At 34.6% G+C, this 22,491-nt stretch overlaps 1 protein-coding gene across 2 annotated transcripts in view; it reads left to right on the top strand.

The window, feature by feature from the left end:
* Positions 1–22,491, top strand: part of LEKR1 (leucine, glutamate and lysine rich 1) — a 189,456-nt gene that overhangs the window by 75,210 nt on the left and 91,755 nt on the right. For both annotated transcript variants that reach the window (XM_059163678.1, XM_059163679.1), the window contains exons 5-6: positions 10,963–11,138; positions 20,280–20,465. In XM_059163678.1, the coding sequence (XP_059019661.1) occupies positions 10,963–11,138; positions 20,280–20,465 (362 nt within the window). The remainder of the gene's footprint in view (positions 1–10,962; positions 11,139–20,279; positions 20,466–22,491) is intronic.

Raw genomic sequence — 22,491 nt, 5'->3', positions numbered from 1 at the left:
TTTAGTCAGGCCAACCAGTATTCAAACTTAGCTCTTCTAATATCTCTGGCTCAGATCTGCTAAGGAAGTCCCATTTATTTTATCCATTAATGCCATAGTGGGTGGTAAGATGGACTAAATTTTAAAGGTTAGGCCAGAACTAGATTAAACAATTAATGCTGCTTAAAATATTAAGATTTTACATGTGATTTTGTAGCATTTTATTTTTTTGATTTTTTTTGATTTTGTAGCATTTTAAACTCTTGAAAAAATAGGTGTATTTGTTACTTTTATTGTGTTTTAATTTTTATCATTTTGAGTTATACTTTTAACTGCTTATTTTCTTTAAAAATTTTCAATAGATATGTGACTTTGTTTATTTTTAGCTAAAAGATTACAAATTGGGAGTCTGGGGTCTGACTTACATAAAAACATAGCATTTACTAAAAATCAATTTTGGAAGTAACCGTTTAACTAAACAGTACAAATAAAAGTTTATGATATACAAATAGAAATGATTACTGGTTTTATTCCTTACTAGTAGGTACATTGCGTAGAAACAGGCAGTCTGGTGAAAATAAAATCAAAATTTATAAGGTCAGTGATTTTGTTGCATTACTAAAAGCTAATTTTAAAGTTGTATATCTTAAAAATATCTACTAGAATACAGAAGAAAAGGAGCTTATCATCTCTCTAAACATGGCAAAGAAAAGAAGCATGAGACTTAGGCACTCAGATATAAGCATTTTATTTGTGGAGCCCAAAAGGTACTTCCTCTCTCTGTCTCTCACTCTCTCTCTCTCTTTTAAAGATTGTATTTAGTTATTTGTCAGAGAGGTAACAGAGAGAGAGAGCACAAGTAGGGGGAGTGACAGGGTGGGGGAGAAGCAGTACTCCCTGCTGAGCCAGGAGCCAGATGTGGGACTGTATCCCAATGACTTGAATCAAGGGCATATACTTAACCAACTGAGTCACACAGGCTTCCCAAAAGAAACTTAACAATAGAACATTGAACTATGTCCTTGAGTCGCATTGCTCTTTTAAAATTATTCTGTCATTTACTTAATTGCAATTGGGCCTTAATCACCTAGCCTCCAGAAAAATGTTCTTCATGCTCTGTTTTTCCTGACATCATTTCCAACCTTCCTCATGCAAGGAGGTGATCAGGTGTGGTCTGCCTCAACTGGCTCAGCACATCTGCTATTCAGAATAGAGTGCCTTTGAGAGTGGAAATTAAGTTTAGAAGGTCTGTAAAATGGATACTAAAAAGTAGTATGGAATATAAGTATGCTTTACTTTACATAAATCTGTATATATCCAGTATTCCAAATCAATCCATATTTGAAATATTTTAGGAAGTGTTTATTTTTAGAGGATTCCTATTGTGAATCTTTCATAGATTGTTTGAAATATAAAGTACTTATTTTTTTTTTTTTTTTTTAAGAGTCAGGATAGGGGTAGAGTAGAGAGAGAATCTTAAGCAGGCTTCCTACCCAGCATCCCAGCATGGAGCCCAGTGCAGGGCTTGATCTCACAACCCTGAGATCATGACCTGAGCCAAAAGCAAGGGTTGGATATTTAAGTGACTGTGTCACCCAAATGCCCCCTTACTTTTGTGATTTGTCCATCTAGACTGTCATCTGGCTTTATTTTGTTTTGTAGTCTCAATCCCATAGTTTATCATATCACATCTTATTTTAAACAGTTTTGTTGATATACAATTACTTACTACAAAATTCATTCATGTTAAGAGCACAATGTAATGATTTTTACATTGTAAGACCTACTAAGTTGTGCAACCTTTACCACATCCAATATTGGAACAATTGAGTCATTCCCAAGATTCTCATTCCATTTGCACTCAATCTCTGTTCTCACCACCCATCCTAACAATCACTAATCTTCTTTCTGTTTCTATAGATTTGCATTTTTCTGGACATTTTTGGATATATGGAATCAGACAACATGGTCTGATTCTACTTTTGGTTTATTTTATTATTATTATTATTATTATTATTATTTAGATTCCACATGCAAGTGAAATCATATGTTATTTGACTTTCTTGGTTTGATGTACTTCACTTGGCATAATGCCCTCCAGGTCCATCCAGGTCCCTCCAGGTTGTTGCAAATGGCATGATATCAACCTTTTATTATGACTGCATAACATTCCATTGTTGAGAGGTACTTTATCTTCCTTATTTATTCATCTGTCAATAGACATTTAGGTTGCTTCCATATCTTGGTTATTGTAAATAATGCTACAGTAAATGTTAGTGTACATATATCTTTTGAATTAGCACATGTCAAGGCTCATTTATAATTTTCTTTTTCTTTAGGTAAATATACAGTAGTGGAAATATTGGATCACAAGATGTTTCTATTTTTAGTTTTTTGAGGAACCTCCATACTATTCTCTACAGTGGCTGTACCAGTTTACATTCCTACCAATAAGGGATGAGGGTTCCTTTTTTTCCACATCTTGCTATTTGTTATTTCACGTCTTTTTGATACTAGCCATTCTGACAGATGATATCTCATTGTGGTTTGTATTTGCATTTCCCTGATAACCAGTAATGCTGAGCATTTCTTTATGTGTTTGTTGGCCATGAAGTTCTTCTTGAGAATGATGTCTGTTCAGGTCCATTGTCCATTTTTAATGAGTTTGGTTTTTTGTTTTTGTTCTTGGTTTTTGGTTTTGAATTGTATAAGTTCTTTATATATTTTGGGTATTAATCCCTTATCAGATGTAGCATTTGCAAAATCTTCTTTCATTCAGTAGGTTGTCTTTTTCTTTTATTTATGATTTCTTTCACTGTGCAGAGCTTTTTATTTTGATGTAGTCCCAATAGTCCATTTTTGCCTATGTCAGACACATTACTGCCTGTGCTCTCTTCTAGGATTTTTGTGGTTTCAGGTTTCATATTAGGTCTTTACTCCATTTTGAGTTTGTTTTTTGTGTGGTGTTAGAAAGTGGTCCAGTTTCATTCTTCTGCATGTAACTCTCCAGTTTTCCCTGGACGTCTCCCCCGGCCCTGTTGCATATTCTTGCCTTCTTTGTCATGGATTAATTGGCCAAATAATTGTGGGTTAATTTCTGGGCTTTCTGTTCTATTGCAGTTATCTATGTATCTATTTTTGTGCCAGTACCATACTGTTCTAATTATTGCAGCTTTGTAATGTATCTTGAAACCTGTGTTTGTAGTGTCTCCAGCTTTGTTTTTCTCCCTTAATATTGATTTGTCTATTTGGGGTCTTTTTTATGGCTCTATGCAAATTCCATATTTCTCACTTTAAATGGAAAGCTAGAAATGGTTAAGCTTAGTGAGGAAGGCATGTCAAAAACCATGATATGCCCAACAATAGCCAAGTTATGGAAAGAGTCCAAATGTCTGTCCACTGATGAATGAATAAAGAAGGTGTACATATGTGTGTGTGTGTGTGCGCACGTGTGTGTGTGTAATGGAATATTACTCAGCCATCAGAAAGATTGAAATCTTGGGTGCCTGGGTGGCTCAGTGGGTTGATGCCTCTGCCTTTGGCTCAGGTCATGTTCCCAGGGTCCTGGGATTGAGCCCCACATCGGGCTTTCTGCTCAATGGAGAGCCTGCTTCCTCCTCTTCCTCTCTCTCTCTCTCTCTGCCTGCCTTTCTGCCTACTTGTGATCTCTGGCTGTCAAGCATATAAATAAAATCTTAAAAAAAATGAAATCTTGCCATTTGCAATGATGTGGGTGGTGGAGCTAGAGTGTATTATGCTAAGTGAAATAAGTCAGTCACAGATAGACAAATACCATATGGTCTCAATCACGTGTGGAATTTAAGAAACAAAACAGATAAACATAGGGGAAAGGGGAAAAAAAGGTGGCGGTCGGGGCAGAAGCAAACCATAAGAGACTCTTTCCTTTTTGTTTTTAAAGATTTTATATGGAAGTGATGAATCACTAAATTCTACAACTGAAACCAATTTTACCATGTATGTTAACTAACTAGAATTTAAATAAAAACTTGAAATCAGGAAACAAACAAACAGCCAAGATATGCCAAAAGCTAGGCCTCTTGTGCCAAACAGTTATCCAAGTTGTGGATGCAAAAAAAAAAAAAAAAAAGCTCTTGATGGAAATTAAAAGTGTTACTCCAGTGAACACATGAGTGATAAGGAAGCAACAAAACAGTCTTAATGCTGATATGGAGAAAGTTTTAGTGGTCTGGATAGAATATCAAATCAGTCCCAACCGTTTCTTAAGCCAAAGGCCCATCCAGAGCAGGGCCCTAACTCTTCAGTACTATCTGTGAAGGCTGGTAAAGGCATGAAGTTCTAGAAGAAAAGTTTGAAGCTAGCAGACGTTGGTTCATGATGTTTAAGAAAAGAAGCTATCTCTATAATATAAAAGAGCAAGATGAAGCCGCAAGTGCTGATGTCCAAGCTCTACAGCAAATTTGCAGAAGATCTAGCTAAGAAAAATAATGAAGGTGGCTACACTAAACAACAGATTTTCAATACAGAAAAAAACAGCCTTCTATTGGGAAAAGATGTCACCTAGGACTTTTTTAGCTAGAGAGAAGTCAAGGCCTGCTTTTAAAGCTTCAAAAAAAATTAAAAAAGCTGACTCTCTTGTAAGGGGCTAATGCAGCTGGTGATTTTAAGTTGAAGCCAATGCTCATTTATAATTTTGAAAATTCAAGAGCCCTTAAAAAGTATGCTTAATGTTGAATCTATTCTGCTTGTACTCTAGAAATGGAACAACAAAGCCTAGATGAAATTATATACATATATATATACATATTTGTATATATACATATTATATACATATTTGTATTATATGCAATTTGTATATAATACATATTTGTATTATATGCAAATTATTTGTATTTGCATTATATACATATTTATACACATATTGTATTATATACAAATATATATTATATACAAATATGTATATACTATGGTTTACTAAATATTTTAAGCCTATTGTTGATACTTTATGGCTCAGAAAAAAATATTCCTTTCAAAATATGACTGCTCATTGACAATGCACCCAGTCATCTAAGAGTGCTAATGGACGTGTACAATTAGATTAATGTTTTCATGCCATCCATTCTGGAGCCCATGGATCAAGGAGTAATTTTGACTTTTAAGTCTTATTACTTAAGAAATACATTTTGTAAGGCTCGGGCTGCCATAGATTGTGATTGCTTTCATGGGTTTGGGAAAAATAAACTGAAAATTTTCAGGGGAAAGATTAAGATGCCATTAAGAACATTTGCTATTCACGGGAAGAGGTCAAAATATAAACATGAACAGGAGTTTACAAGAAGTTGATACTAAACTTCATGGATGACTTTGAGGAGTTCAGGACTTCAGAAAGAAGTAACTGGTGTGCTGGAAAAAGCAAGAGAACTAGAGTTAGAAGTGGAACCTAAATATAAGACTGAATCGCTATAATCTCAAGATAAAACTTTAGTAGATGAGTTGCTTCATATGCATGAGCAAAGAAACTGGCTTCTTGGGTTGGAAACTACTCTTGGTGAAGATGCTTGGAAGACTGTTGAAATGACAAAAAAGATTTAGAATATTATATAAAATTAGTTGCTAAAATGATGGGCATGATTTGAGGGGATTGACTCAAATTTTGAAAGAAGTTCTACTGTGGGTAAAATGCTATCAAACAGCATTGCGTGCTACAGAGAAATCATTTGTGAAAAGAAGGGTCAATTGGCATGGCAGACTTCATTGCTGTTTTATTTTATGTCCTCTTTAGCATATTAAAGTCCTTTTGGAAAACTTCCTTTTTACTTACCTCCTCCAACTCCCAAATGTATAATTAGTCATCCTCAAAACCCCACAGCAGCACCTCTTTTTGCCTACTGGTCCTGTCCCCATGCTTTAATAAATCACCCTTATTTTCAAAAAAGAAAACAAAAATCACCTTTTTGCACCATAAAAAAAAAAAATACTGCTGCAATCATCCCAAACCTTCAGCAGCCATCACCCTGATCTGTTAGCAGGCCATCAACATGGAGGCAGCACCCTGCACCAGCAAAAAGATTGTGACTCGGGCGCCTGGGTGGCTCAGTGGGTCTGCCTTCAGCTCGGGTCATGATCTCAGGGTCCTGGGATGGAGTCCTGCATCGGGCTCTCTGCTCAGCGGGGAGCCTGCTTCCCTCTCTCTCTCTGCCTGCCTCTCTGTCTACTTGTGATCTCTATCTGTCAAATAAACAAATAAAATCTTAAAAAAAAAAAAAAAGATTGTGACTCGCTGAAAATGCATGATAGCATTTTTTAGCAGTAAAGTACTTTTAATTAAGATATATACATTGTTTTTAAAGACATGATACTTCTGCATACTTAATAGACTATGGTGTAAACATAATTTTTAAAAGATTTTATGCATTTATTTGACAGAGAGAGACACAGTGAGACAGGGAACAGAAGCAGGGGGAGTGGGAGAGGGAGTAGCAGGCTTCCTGCTGAGAAAGGAGCTGGATGCGGGGCTCAATCCCAGGACCCTGGGATCAAGACCTGACCTGAAGACAGATGCTTAATGACTGAGCAACCCAGGTGCCCCTTTTAACTAATTTTTAAAAAGACTTTATTTGAGAGAAAGATGGTGAGAGAAAGCACAACCAGGGAAGAAAGTGAGAAGCAGGTTTCCCATAAGCAGGGAGCCCAATGTGGGGCTCTATACCAGGATCCTGGAATCATGACCTGAGCCGAAGGCAGGCGCTTAAAACAACTGAATCACCCAGGCGCCCCTAAATGTAACTTTTATATGCACTAGAAAACCAAACAATTCATTTGATTCACTTTATTGTGAAGTTTGCTTTATTGTGATGGTCTGGAACCAAACCTGCAATGTCTCCAAGTTATGCCTGTATAAGTCTTGCACTCCGTTTATAAATTATTTCTAAGTATTTTATTATTGCTGATGTTATTATGAGTGGGATCATTTTCTTAATTTTATTTTTGTGATTGACTACCATTAGTATATAGTCATAACACTGATGTTTGCATATGGATCATATATCCTCTGTCCTGTGACATTGATGAACCTGTTTGTTCATCAACCTGTTTGGGGTGTGTGTGTGTGTGTGTGTGTGTGTGTATTCTTTCAGATTTTCTATGTGGAGGATGTTTCTGTCTAGAAAAGTTTCCAATATTCCAACTCCTTTTACCCCTGCTCATTTAGTTGTCATTACCCTTAAAACTTTCAGTCTTCATACTTACAAAACCACCAGGCCTTTAGTTCCTTCAATACTATTCTAACTCCTCACTCTTCTGCTTAGACTACTCATCTCTTTGCAGCTATATATCTTCCTTCATATTTCACAAAGGAAATCAATGTTATAAACACATCCTTTACTATGAATTAAATGATGCTCAAATTTCAGACCTCTTCACTCGGCAGCTCCTTTTAAGGTTCTCAGAGGGCCCCTAGCAATAGTAAGATGACCTAATTGTAATTGGTTAAAATTCTTTCTTTTTCCAGTCTGATTTCCCCTTTCTTAAACTTCTGATGTTGGTGTGCCAGTGGAGTAATCACAAGCATTTTGTGAATCTGAGTAAGGGAAAATTGAGTTGGGAATACACTATTAAAGTTGCCATTTGGAAAGACATTTTAAAATGTTTTAATAATACAAGCAAGATATCACAAATGAAAAATTTGGGTGTATGTGAATTTTAAAAAAATTAATGGAATAAAAACAATGAAGATTAATTTAAGCATATTATTTTGACAAAATATTATAACTTTTTTCAGATTATATTACAGGTGAATTCATTAAGAGAAAGAAATATTTTCAATTAAATATTGAATGGATTATTTCATAATCCATTTCCTGAAATGAAGTTAATTATTCAAATACATTGAAGAAAGATTTAAGTGTCTTGCTGATTTACAAAAGCTACTATCTCTGAATACAACATAAAAATCATACCATGTCAAGGGCATCTAAGATAGATTAGTTTATGAGCTTCCTCATTTCAAAGTCAATTTAAGCCTAGTCATTTTCTTTCTTCCTTCCTTCCTTCCTTCCTTTCTTTTTCTTTCTTTCTTTCTTTCTTTCTTTCTTTCTTTCTTTCTTTCTTTCTTTCTTTCAGATTTTATTTATTTATTTGACAGAGAAAGATCACAAGTAGGCAGAGAGGCAGGCAGAGGAGGTGGGAAGCAGGCTCCCTGCTGAACAGAGAGCCCGATGCGGGGCTCGATCCCAGGACCCCGAGATCATGACCTGAGCAGAACACAGGGGCTTAACCCACTGAGCCACCCAGGCGCCCCGCCTAGTTATTTTCTAAAACACTTGAAATGTTCCTAATCTTATAATCATATAAAGAAATTTGATAAGTTTTTTCCAAATTGGACAATGTATAATATTTACATAGTGTTATCAATAGTGAACTATAAAGCTGAAAGAATTTCAAAATTATGAATTATAAAAAACTAATGGCTATGCTAGATGAAAAGGTACATAATTTTTATATTTTCTCCACATAAAGTATTATATAAAATGGTTCTCATATGAACAAGAGCATGAATACTAAAATTGCAAATAGGATACCTGGGTGGCTCACTTAGTTTAAGCTGGTTAAGTTGGGCTCTGTACCCAGCACAGAGTCTGCTCTAGATTCTTTCCTTCTCCCCCTCCCACTACCCCCACTCGTGCATGGTACCCAGGCTCACTCTCTAAAAATAAATAAAAAAAATCTTTAAAAAAGAAAAGGTATTATAGAGCTGTTATTTATTAGGAAGTTATATTATTTTCCTATATTTTGTAATATTAGTGGAATTCATCAACATTAAAATTTTTATGTGTAATGATTTTTCTCATTCTATGGATAATTGCAGAGTTTTAAACCAATTTATAGACATCTTTTTTTTTTTTTTAGAGAGAGAGAGTAGGGGTGCAGAGGGACAGGGGGAGAGAATCTTGTAGGCTCCACACCTAGTGTGGGACCAGAGGTGGGGCTCAATCTCACAACCCTGAGATCAAGACCTAAGCCTAAATCAAGTCAGTCACTTAGCTCAACCCAGCTGAGCCATTCAGGTGACTCATGTAGATATCATTCTTGTATTCTGTTTTTCAAGAAAGCTCTCCTTCTACTCACCACTAGTCGTATAAGATTTAGGCTCCATAGAACATGGATCTTCTTATGGCTAACAAGCTTGAATTTTCCATTTTCTGCCTGTCTTCTTACAGAAGCACCTGCATATATCCAGTCTTTTTTTCTGTTAAATATCCTTGTAAGCCCTGACCCCCATCCACCATTAGCCCCTTGACCTGGACTTAGTTCATAGCTCTTCTTTCCCTATCTTACCAGTTTTAGCATCTCTCAGCTTCCAGCTCTGCATGCTGAGTGAGGCATCCCCTGTGACTTCTGATCACTCAGATGGACCTTAGTTACCAATAGAATGACACCACCCTTTTTCCTGACAAAGGCTACTCTTTCAGCCTCTACCCTATCTCTGTCTTTTCTAGGACTTCACAAGAAATTCACTGCATCTCTTGTCTGTGTTTTTAGCCTCTGACTCTACATGTATTGTTAGTTGTGTGCACGCTTAGGTATCTCCTATCTTAACAAACCATTCTACTCTGCATTTTCCTCCTTCTCTTCTGGCCACTTAAGTCAAGGTACTTGACTGCTGGTATCACCTGTTTTGTCACTTCCACTTTTTTGCCCTGTCTTTCCTACCTAATGCCTCTCTCTGAGATCGCCAGAGGCTTCCTTAATACCAGATACGGTGGACTCTGTTCAGCGTTTATCTGAAGGTTTAAACACTGACCACTACTTTGTTGTTTAAATTCTTGTATTTCCTGGATTTCAGATATCATTCTTTTGGTTTTTCTTCTCTTTTACTCCCTAGTCTTTTTTGAGGCATTCTTTTCTGTTTTAGTCCCATAAACGTTAGTGTTGTCCAGTGTTTTATCCTCAGCCCTTCTCGTTTCTTCATTCCTCCACCTGGGCGATCTATTATTTTTACTCATTTATTCATTCATCAATATTTGTTGAGCATATACTGTGTGGTAATACTGTGCTAGGTGTTTGGGAAACTTGTGGTGAATAAGACAGATTTAGTCTCTGCATCATAGATTCAGTCCATCCAGGAAGATGACTATTATCTTTATTTTTTAAAAGATTTTATCCATTTATTTGACAGAGAGAGACAGTGAGAGAGGAAACACAAGCAGGGGAAGCAGGAGAGGGAGAAGCAGGCTTCCCTCTGAGCAGGGAGCCTGATATAGGGCTTGATCCCAGGACCCCGGGGATCATGACCTGAGCCGAAGGCAGATGACTAACAACTGAGCCACCCAGGTGCCCCCAGGAAGATAATTATTAACCAAATAATTACAATTCCGTGGTTTCAGTCACCACTTTTTTTGCTAATAACTCCCAGATCTATGCCTGAATCTTTTTTGAGTATTAGGTAAATTATAGCCAGGACATCTGAAGTAATAAAATCACTGAGATTGCAAAAAATCTGCGATTACTTTGAACTGTGACATTTCATGAAGCAAAAGCACTGTATCAATCACTTTAAAAGGTATTCAATATTGTTACCCCAGGTTTCATACAGCATGGAGAACCATGATATATAGCAAGAATACTGTCTATGCATCTGAGATTCTCATTTTGTCTCTGTGATTATGTCACTTTGACCTAATTTTCTTCACTAAGTATTTACTGTTAATGAATTTAAAACATTAATTGAATTAATGTGTATGGGAAAGTTAGCTGTCTTTATAGTTAAAATAATGAAAATGAGTTGGGGTGACCATATTTTCCCGGAATATTCCCAGTTTATATCTGTCATCTCGAAGAATACAAATACCACCTCCTTTTATGTTCAAAATTGTCTCCATTTAGACAGTAGGTTATATGGTCATTCTCAAACCATTTTTCCAAGAAAACCATTTTTTTCAAAGAAATATTTGTTGTTATCCTTGCTATTTTAAAAATCCCTAATTTTTTTAAACTGTTTTACAGTCAAAGATTGGTGGAGTACAAATATTTCTGGAATAAGACTCTTTCATTACTTACTTTTACTAAAAGTGAGCTAACCAGTATTAAAAATGAAGTATATGATAATTTTCAAAACTGGACTTCACTGAAAGGAGAAGTTTTTCTACAAATTAAATCCATAAGTGAAACAGCCTTTACAGGTTTGTTGTGTATATTTAGAATGTAATCATCTTTTTTTTTTCTTTGCTATATGGTACATAAGTAACGAGATAATACTTATACTTCATTTTATGTGATGGGACTTATGATCAACTTTTGAATTTGTTGGGGTTGGTAAACTAGCTGGTCATTATGACTTCTTTGAACCCTAAAATTCAATAATTATAGGCTGATCTAAAATAAACCAAATACATCTATCTTGAGCTGTGACCAGAAGTCTGTTTATTACCCTTTGATGTGCCAATTTGTATTTTAAAACTTTTTCTTCTGTTCTTGATTTAGTATGTCATGTTGGATCAGCCTTCCCTCAAATAACTGATAAATTCTGGATAGAATAATTACTTAAAAACACTGGAGAGTGACCAGAGTCAAGCACATAACAGAGGGAATGTCAAATATTGAAAGAAGTCATATTACTAAGTGAAAGAAGCCAATCTGAAAAGGCTACATAATATATGATTCCAAATAAATGACATTCTCAAAAGGGTAAAACTATAGATATAGTAAAGGAATCTGTTTTTTGCCAGGGTGTGAGGGAAGGGTGAATACGTTGAGCATGGGAGATTCTTAGAGCAATGAAAATACTTTGTATGATACTATAATGGTGGATACATGCCATTATACATTTGTCAAAACCCATAGAATGTAAACACCAAGAGTGAATCCTAATATAAACTAAGGATTTGGGGGGAATTGTGATATGTGAGTTATAGGTTCATTGATTATAAGAAATGTCACACTCTGGTGCAGGATTTTGATGATAGGAGAGGCTATTCATGTGTGGAGACAGGTTATATGGAAATGCTCTGTACTTTCTGCTTAAGTTTTCTATGAACCTAAAGCTGAGGCATTTTTTTAAAAGGCTATGAATTTTTTTGTTGTTGTTGTTAAAAGAAGAAAATGGAACTGGGTGAATTCCTTAGGGTTTTGTTTTTATTTTTTGTTTGTTTGTTTAAGGCTATTAGATTGAGGGCAGGTACAGTGTGTTCCATGCCAGAAAGCTAAAACTCTCATAGAAATCTATAGTCTTTTGGCTTGAAGATTGGAGAACACAGATTAAGGCAGCCTCTGAGAAAGAATTTTCCAGAAAAGAGATGATCAGAGAGGGAGAGCTCAGAGTTTGCATATAAGCTCTTTCTAATCTTTGGCCTATTCCTGAAATACATGTGCACAGGGAAGACTTAAAACAGCCCATCAAAGACCAAGATAATTGATATTTTCACTGCTGCTTGTCCAAGGGGAGATATATTTTACAGTTTGAGTTCAGCCAAGTTAATTGTGTATTAAAATAAAACAATGTCAAAATAACTACCCTTTAGAGGAACATAACAGAATTCAGGGTCTCCATAACATAACATCCCCAATGTTCAGGATATAACCCCAAATTTTTTTATCTGGGAAGAAACAAGAAAACATGGCCCATACTTAAGAGATTAGATAGTAAGCAGACACCTACCCTGAGTTGATCCAGATGATAGAAATAACTAATCAAGATTTCAAATTACCTATTAATTATATTCAGTGACATAAAGGTAAATAAGCTAGTATGAATGGAAAGATAGAATATCTCAGCAGGAAACTATTAAAAATTAGATATTCAAGAATGGAAAAATACAATATCTGAAATAAAAGTTTACTAGATAGACTTTTATAGCATATTGTGATTATAGAAAAAATAACCAGTGAATTTAAGATAGATCAGTAGAAATTATTGATTTTGAAGAGAGATAAACATTGAAAAGAAGTGAACAGAACCCCAGGGCCCTTGTAATGGATTAAATGTAGTATAAGTGATAAATATGGGTAAGTATTATTAAAGTCTTTTTTCCTTCTAATTAAAAAAAATGTATATTCTTATTTAAAGTAGGAATTATTATATGTGGGTTTTATAAAGTATGATTTAACTTATGACAGCTAGAACATAAAGGATAGAGGGAAGGAGTAAATAGATGCAAATGGTTGCACTTCTTTTGTATTTTATGTGATATGATGCAATATATATTATATGTAGACTAAAAAGGATATATAACTCATAAAGCAATGACTAACCAATAAATACAAAAAGATAAAGCTAAAAAGATAATAAATAAGCTAAAAAGTACTTTTCTAAAGGTCTCCAAACAGTGGAGAATTAATGTCACCTGTCTCTAAGATTTATTATGTATTATGGCATCTGGATCATCAATAGATCAGTGGAATAAAATAGCCAGGTAAATGATCCTATTTGTATGATTATTTCACTTTGGACAGATGTGCTAAAATAATCCAGTGGGAGAAAGAAAGTCTTTCAACAAATCGTAATAGAACAACTGAATACCTATATGGGAAAATATACCTCAAGACCTACATTACATTGTACATGAGATTAATTCAAGCTAAATCATAGAACTAAATAAAAAAGCTAAAAATATCAAAGAAATAGAGCAAAATGTCTTTATGAATTGGTAGTAAGCGTAGGTTTCTTGGATAGGGGAAAGAAGTAAGAAAAAGACCAAAAATTGATGTGTTAAACTTTATCAAAATTAAAAACTTATTCATCAAAAGATGCCATTAAGAAAACGAATAGGTCAGCCACAGACAGAAGAAATATTTTTTAAAAATATGTGACAAAAAACTGTTGTCCAGCCTACATAAAGAACACCAACAAATCAGTAATAATAGGACAAAAAAAGCCAATCAAAAATGGCCAAAAGATTTCACAGACACTTCATAAGGAAACATGTACAAATGACCAATAAGGACATGAAAAAGCACTCAGTGTTACTGTTCAAAAGGGAAATGTAAATGTCAAGAGTACATACCCACCAAATCGGCTAAAATGAAAAAGTTTTAAAACAACAAATGCTGGTGAGGAAGGAAAGCAACTGAAACTCTTATGCAGATTGGTTCAAGTATAAAATATTATAGCCTTGAAATTCTTCTCTTTGGTATTTATGCCGCACCTTCCTGCAAGTAAAAACGTATGTCCACCCATTTATCCTAAAGAAGTGTTCCTGGTGGCAGCCTTGTAGCCTTAAAATAAGGGAAGAAAATTAATGTTCTTATAGTTTAAATAAATTTGTTCATATATAACTAACACATTAAATATATTTATATATATATATATAAATTTAGACCCACATGAATATGCTGCACTGATTGTTTATGGTGTGGTATTCCATTTATTTATTTATTTAATGTTTTTTAAAATTTTAAATTCAATTAATTAATATATAATGTATTATTGGTTTCAGAGGTAGAGGTCAATGATTCATCAGTCTTATGTAATACCTAGTGCTCATTACATCACATGCCTTCTTTAATGTCCATCACCCATTTACCCCATGCCTCCATCTGCCTCCCTCCAGCAGTCTTCAGGCTGTTTCCTATGATTAAGAGTCTCTTATGGTTTGTCTCCCCTCTGGTTTGTCTTGTTTCATTTTCTCTTCTCTTCCCCTGTGATCCTCTGTTTTGTTTCTTAAATTCTGCATGTCAGTGAGATCATATGATACTCGTCTTTCTCTGATTGACTTATTTCACTTAGCATAATACTTTCTAGTTCCATCCACATCATTGGAAATGGCAAGATTTCATTTTTCTTTTTTTTTTTTAAGAATTTTATTTATTTATTTATTTGACAGATGGAGATCACAAGTAGGCAGAGAAGCAGGCAGAGAGAGAGGAGGAAGCAGGATCCCCACTGAGCAGAGAGCCTGATGTGGGGCTCCATCCCAGGACCCTGGGATCATGACCTGAGCCGAAGGCAGAGGCTTTAATCCACTGAACCACTCAGGTGCCCCAAGATTTCATTTTTCTGATGGCAGAGTAGGATTCCATTGTATGTATGTATGTATGTATGTATGTATGTATATGTATGTGTGTGTGTGTGTGTGTGTGTGTGTGTGTGTGTGTATATATATATATATATATATATATATATATACCACATCTATTTTATGCATTCATCTGTCGATGGACATCTTGGTTCTTTCCATAGTTTGGCTATTGTGGACATTGCTTCTAAAAACAATGGGGTGCAGGTGCCCCTTCGGGTCCCTACATTTGTGTCTTGGGGGTAAATACCCAGTAGTGCAATTGCTGGGTCTTAGGGTAGCTCTATTTCCAACTTTTTGTAGAACCTCCATACTGTTTTCTAGAGTGGCTGTACCAGCTTGTATTCCCATCAACAGTGTATAGGGAGGGTTCCCCTTTCTCCATATCCTTAACAACACCTATCATTTCCTGACTTGTTAATTTTAGCTATTCTGACTGGAGTGAGGTGGTATCTCATTGTGGTTTTGATTTGTATTTCCTTAATGCTGAGTGATGTTGAGCAGTTTTTCATGTGTCTGTTGGCCATTTGGATGTCTTGTTTGGAGAAATATCTGTTCATGTCTTCTGCTCATTTCTTGACTGTATTTTTTGTTCTTTGGGTGTTGAGTTTGATAAGTTCTTTATAGGGTTTGGATACTAGCCCTTTATCTGATAAACATATTTATTAGTATATAATTAATATATTAAATATATTTATATATAAATTTAGACCCATGTAAGTATGCTAAACTGATTTTTGATGAAGGTAAGTAAGCCATTCAGTTGGAGGAAGGACAGCTAGAAAATCTTTGGGACCTAAGATTCTCAGACTTGAACTAAAAGCACGATACATAAAAGGAAAACTTGATAAATAGAACCTCAACAAAATTAAATTTTGCTCTGTAAAAGACCCTGTTAAGAGGATGAAAAGGCAAGATACAGATTAGGAGAAGATATTCGTGGATCAGCCAAAGGACTTTAATCTGGAATACATGAAAAACTCTCAAAACTCTACATTTTAAATAAACAGACTAATTAGGAAATGGGCAAAATATGTCAGGAAAAATTTGATCAAAAAAGTATATATATAGGTGGAAAAAAGCACGTGAAAAATTGTTTAAAATCATTAACCATTTAGGGAAATGCAAATTATAATGAAATGAAAACACATCTATTAGAATGTCTGAAATCATAGAGGTTTCTTAAAAACATAATGACCTAAAATAATTTTAAGTCCATGTGGCTAATAACTAAGAACAACAGAAAAATCTTATCAAGATAAATTGATTGTATAAGACTAATCCTAGTAATTGTACTTTCATTAGTTAACATTATATAATATTTATTCTAAATCTAAAAACCTGTATTAGTTTTATACTTTGACAATATTACAAGCATTTTAAATGATAAATACTTTTAAAAAAAATACCGGCTTTTATTTGTGATCTACATGGATATGTCCTCATGGGGTGATTTGATTATGCATGGCATAGTTCTTCAGTTGAAAAGTTGATATAAAAAAATGAAACATTTTTATAAAAGTAAAATAATCTCCTAATTCACAATCCTAATTCCTTTGTCCTAACACAGTTGCTTTCATTTTCCCATTTTATCTTTAGTGCATCACATGCTCATTTATTTTTGGCATATTTATAATCACAATATACATGCCAATAAATATTCTAAAATATAGTGTTATTGGCTGGATTCTGTCACTTCCCCGAGTTCATATATTGAAGTCACAATCCCTCAGAATATAATTAGGGTCTTTAAAGAAATAAATATAAGTGGGTGGGCTCTAATCTATTGTGATTGGTGTTCTTTATAAAAAAGAAGAAATTTGGAAACAGACACCCACAGAGGGAAGAGCCATTTACAATCCAAGAAGAGAGGCCTGGATCAGCTCTGTCCTTTGTGGTCCTCAGAAGATACCAACACAGCTGATACCTTATCTCAGACTTCTTAGCCTCTAGAACTGTGAAAAACATTAATCTCTGTTGCTTAAGCCACCAGTCTATGGTCCTTTGTTACAGCAGCCCTAACAAATTAATAAATATCATGAACCACATACACATTGCACAATTTTATTCAAGATACTTTGAAAGATTTACACATTAAAATTTAGGTTTAAATCAAAGTCAAAACAGTATTCCTAGAAAAGGCATTGCTTAATATTTTCTTGCTGACAAAGTATGTTTATTTTTGAATAGCAGATATGAGTGAAATATTTCTTACCCCTCTAATGAGTTGCTTTCTCTTTATGTAATCAAGATTTTTAAGTTCAAATGTTCATGGATTAGGTTTTCTTAAACCAAAGCACATCTATTTTAATAAGAGAAATTTCAGGAAAAAATCCTTTATTGTAGAATCACCACACTAAATATAGAATATTTTAAGTGTATAATCAATTTGCTTCCATTCTCAAAGTAACTTTTGATTGGCTAGCTCTTGAACTTTTAAAATTCAAGCTCTGAATTAGTCTTAGAAGTATAGTCCACATTTTTCATAAAATTGAAGAAATTGGGGATAGAATAGGCCTGTTTGCATAGTCTATTAAACACACACAATTGCTTATGTGTTTCTATTGCCTGTGTTTTTATGTGCTTATGTGTTTTTATCTAGTCTGACATTAAATAATCTGGGGCTCAGAATGCTTGCCTATGAAATGAAGGGTAAAAAAATATTCAGGATATTCAACCAGTATATCAGAAACTAGAAGTTTTTTTCAGAAATGAATTTACTCATTTGGTACATAGGTAGTGAGCTGCTATTATTTCTAGGACATCATGGTAGAAATTATGGGTGTAATAAAAAAAAATAAGCCAGGTATTATCTCTGGCCTAAAATAATTTATAGTCAAATAGTAGGTCATATGTAAACATATGATCAGTGCAGTATAAAATGGTGTAAATTGGTGCAAGTTCCAGGAAGATTTAGGTTACTTCCAGATTGCATCAGACAAGATTTCTAGGCCCTGGTAGCATATAAGCAGTGGCAGGCCAAATGAATGAGGTTAGGAGAACCTTCTTCATGGGGGTGCCGAGACAGGGGAAATACAAGATGGGTACAATGACCAGAATAGGTTAACCTGGTAAAGGTCATAACTTCTGAACTCCAAACTGGGACACATGGCTGACAGTTATGAAGTTATAGAATGATGAAGGTAGGATTGAATATTTGACAGCAGGATTGCCAAACAACAAGGGATGTGTAATTTGCCAAGGATGAGTTAATTCACCTTCATTGAGTTTACTCTCCTAATTTCATGTTAGAAACAGCTCCTGTTAGTTTGGAAATCTTGCTGTACTTTTCCATGCGTTAGAATATATTTCACAAATAAATTTGTATTGCAGATTCTTATTCTTTTAATGTCAGATAGAAAGTCATGTTGACATGAGTAGTTATTTTAGAGACAGAATAGTGTACACTTACAGAGTCAGCCTGCTAACCTAAGCAGTATCATTCTGGCAAATGAAAAATAGGTGACAGCCTGTGCAGGCTCCTCTGCCATGTCATTCTGACTTAAACATAGATATGATTAGGATATTATATAATTTATTCAGCATAAGGAGCCACCTTTATGGATACGGAAGTACCCAAGACTTTTTAGGTGTGAAGAAAAACTGCAACCTCCATATTTTTAAAACTCTTTTCTTTTAAAATCTTATGCACTAGTGGGTTAGCAGTTTTCCTTATACAAATGGGTGCATATCCATAAGTATTTAGAAGCATACAGTTTTTCTTAGGAAAAAGATTCCATATAAATAATCATTCATTAGAATATAGTAGAACCTTACTTATTTGATCTCTGTCAGGTTATTTCTCCAGGTTTTCCATTTTTTTTTTCAAGATTTTATTTATTTGAGAGAGAGAACATTAGTGGAGTAAGGGGCAGAGGGAGAAGCAGACTCCCTGCTGAGCAGGGAGCCCAATGTGGGGCTTGATCCCGGGACTTGAGGATCATGACTTGAGCCAAAGATGAATGCTTAACCAACTGAGCAACCCAGTCACTCCACCAGCTTTTCATTTTGAGCAATAGTTAAAAGTGAAGAAGATGCTAGACCCCTTGTGCTCATGACCTAGATCTGTCTTAAAGATCATGTTTTCTTTTAGACATACTCTTCACCCACAAGAGATATATTGCTTTTCTCTCCTTGGACCACATTCCTAATCCTATTCATCACCATCCTTTAAGGCATGTTCTCTTCTCTGTACTCTGTCTTGCCTACCACTTTACTTCTCCTATAACCACTTGCCAGCCATATTGCCTCTGCTGCCATGTCTGTTTGAAGGATCTCTGATTCTGGTTTTCGATTGCCCCTGTGGCTGCCATTTCTGCCATGGTGGTTTCAAGACCAAGTCAAACTCATCTGATACCCAGTCACTTGCTAAACCCATCACATGGCCCAGAATAAGCTAACCAAGGAAGGGGATGCCAAGTGAATTATCTGACGAAGCAGACTGTTCAGATTTTCATGTAGACCATATCCTCATCAATTCAAATTAATTATGGTTGTACAAATTTTATAGTATTTTATCATTATTGTGTGGTTCTTTAAATATTTTAATACTGGTTTAAGACAGTAGTGCTGAGGAGACTGATTAAAGGAGAGCTTGATAATTATTCTGAAGGATAGTATGCTCCATGCATTTCTCACAAAATTGTATAAAACTAGCACATTTAAATCTACATAATGCTATGGAGGCATATTTTTATTAAGTTTAATCTAGGTAGATAGAATAATGACAAGTGATTGCTATAATGAAATTCTGGTCTCATTTTGAAGGCACAGAGTATTATTAAAATCATTAAGGTATATTAACTAATACTTTCTGTCCATAAATTTATTAGTTTTAGACACTGCATATTTTTATTCCTCTCCATCGCTACTGCCTTTCTTCATAATTTGTATAGAATGTACCCTAGTTACTCTCCTAGAAATGCCACCCAACTAGCTCATGCTAGCACATTTTAAATTTACTTTTCTCAATCATGTTGCCAAGAAAAAAAATTTCAATAAAACTTGGAACATGATGCAGATATTGTGTTATTCATTTATGTATTTGAGAAGCAAGATGGATTGCCATTTATTACAATTTAAAGGCTGAACTACTAAAAGTTTTCATGCATCATTTAGCAATATAATGCTTTTTATTTCTTTTTTCAGAATAACTACTAAATTTAAATTTTTTGGTTAGGTGTCACTATGCCGACAGAAAAGTCATCTTGACTTTCAACTATTAATTTTCTAAAAGGAAATAATCATTCTATGGAGAAATGATTTGTGATTCAATTTTGTCTATTTGTAAACTTTGAATCTTCCTTACAGAAATAGAGATACTAAAGAAAAGTTTGACAGTGTCCCAGAGAAAAAAGACATGCCTTGAAGAGGAAATGAAAAATCTGAAATTATTGTCAGATGCAGCCACATTGAGGTCTCAGCAGATTCAGACATCCAAACAACAGGAAGTAAACTTGCAAACCAGATGCCATGACTTGCAAAAAGAAGTACTAGGTAAAAGATAATTGTTTTTTGCTGTTGTTAGCAACTAGCCATAATAAAATCTTGCCTTAATTAGTTTCTGTTACAAATATGCCTAATTACTAGTAACTATGTCAATAATTGTGTCTGTGATCCGTGTTTACTATCTTCCCTTCCCATTTTGCTATTTAGAGTGATGAGACTTAAGTTATATGCCTCCTGTTCTTAAATTGTACAGATAGTCTCCTGAGTTTTCCTTCATTTAAGTCATTAATACACGTAAGATGTGTTGTTCATATGGTGTGAGATGTGGGGGTCTAATTTTATTCTTTCCAAGTGGATAACCAGTTGTATCAGTATTATATATTAAATAATCCATCCTTTCCACTGAATAGTACTATCATCTGTCGTATGTTAAAATTTTATATATGCTAATAACATTGATTACTGTGTTCTCTGTTCTGCTCCACTCATTTATTTAAAATACCAGTAATACATATTCATTAGAATGTAGTGACTTAATAGCATATTCTCATAGCTGGTAAGTCTTTTCTCCCTCCACCATTCTTAATTTTTAAATATATGTTTGGAGTTATTCTTTGATTTGAACTTTTTAAGATCCTTTATTTACTTCTAACGCAAAGACTCTAAATAGTTATCTAGTAAACTCTTTCTCCTCCAGTCTTTATACTTTTATTACAGATTCACAAGCAGTTATTCTTCCACATAAACATTAAGGCAATTCATTTAATTCTAATCCCATCGGGGATTCTAGCTGGAATTACATTATATTTATATAGTAAATTTTGGAGAATTGACATTTTAGTGATAGCCTTTTTAATATTATCAAATTTTCTCATTCAAGAATATAATATGTCCTTTCATTTCTTTAAATTTGTTTGTTTTCAAATGATTTCATAGTTTTATTTGAATCTTTCTTTGTCATGCTTGTTAAATTTATCACTATCATGGTTTTGCATCTACTATAAATGGGATATTTTTTCTATTTCAGCCTCTTAATGTTTGTTTTTTTTTGTTTGTTTTTTGGCGTAAGAAGGTGTTTTTATTATAGCACAGGGACAGGACCATGGGTAGAAAGAGCTGTATGGGGATTGTGAGGAGTAACAGGTTCTATACCCTTTAGTTAGTAGGAGTTAGGGATAGTCTGTAAGGAATTTGTGCATGTTAAAAGCAAGGTCTCCGGGATGTTGGAGGGCTTGCTATTATTAAGATAAGGTTGCTTTAGTTTTCAGTGAAACATCAACGGTAAGGCAGCCATGACTTCCTTGAGGAATGTCACACTCTGCATGTCTCAGGGATTTATCAGAGGGCTGCCAGTTTAAGGAGAATATTTTAGTGCATTTCTCTTGCCTTTGTTCTCCTCATCATTTATCTCGTGAACAATTTTGACCCTTAAATTTTTCAGGTTGCTGAGGGTGAAAGATTTTATCATCTATAACTTTTTCCTGATGAATACGGGCGTAGAGATGTCCCTACCTAGGAGTCAAGATTAGTCAGTTGGGGATATAGGAGTTATGAAAGGCAGAGACAGCTGAATCCAAGGTAGACAGCCTATATGAATCTTCTTGAGTAGAAAGGATCATCTGTCAGCTTGAAGTTATGGCACTGAAGGAGTCTTGGCACTGTGTGAAGAGACATTGGGAAAAAAAATGATTAAAATTATTATGAGAAAAAGAAGCCCAATAAAGAGATCTTTGATAGTTGACTAAAATCTTCCTCCAGGCCAGGAATTTAACCAATTATTAAAGGAGAGGGAGGGATTGTTTAAAATGCCAGTTTGAATATTTATATCTTTTAGCAATTCTGTTACATTTTTATGATAATCTGGAATATATACATAGCATTCTGTTTTTATGATGGCACATGTTCATCCTGTGCAGCAGTTATAATATCTAATGCCATTTTATTTTGGATAAGTGCTTTATGAATGAGTTATTTCAATGTTTAATAATGTAATGCTATTTTGAGAGTCACTTAAGGCTTTAATTGTGGAGCAGGTGGTGTTAGCCATCATATAGACTGTTCTGTTTAGCAAGCA

Source organism: Mustela lutreola, chromosome 2 (assembly GCF_030435805.1).
Source record: "Mustela lutreola isolate mMusLut2 chromosome 2, mMusLut2.pri, whole genome shotgun sequence".
NCBI lineage: Eukaryota > Metazoa > Chordata > Mammalia > Carnivora > Mustelidae > Mustela > Mustela lutreola.
The sequence above is the reverse complement of the archived record's forward strand: the minus strand, read 5'-3'. Positions and strand labels throughout refer to the sequence as shown.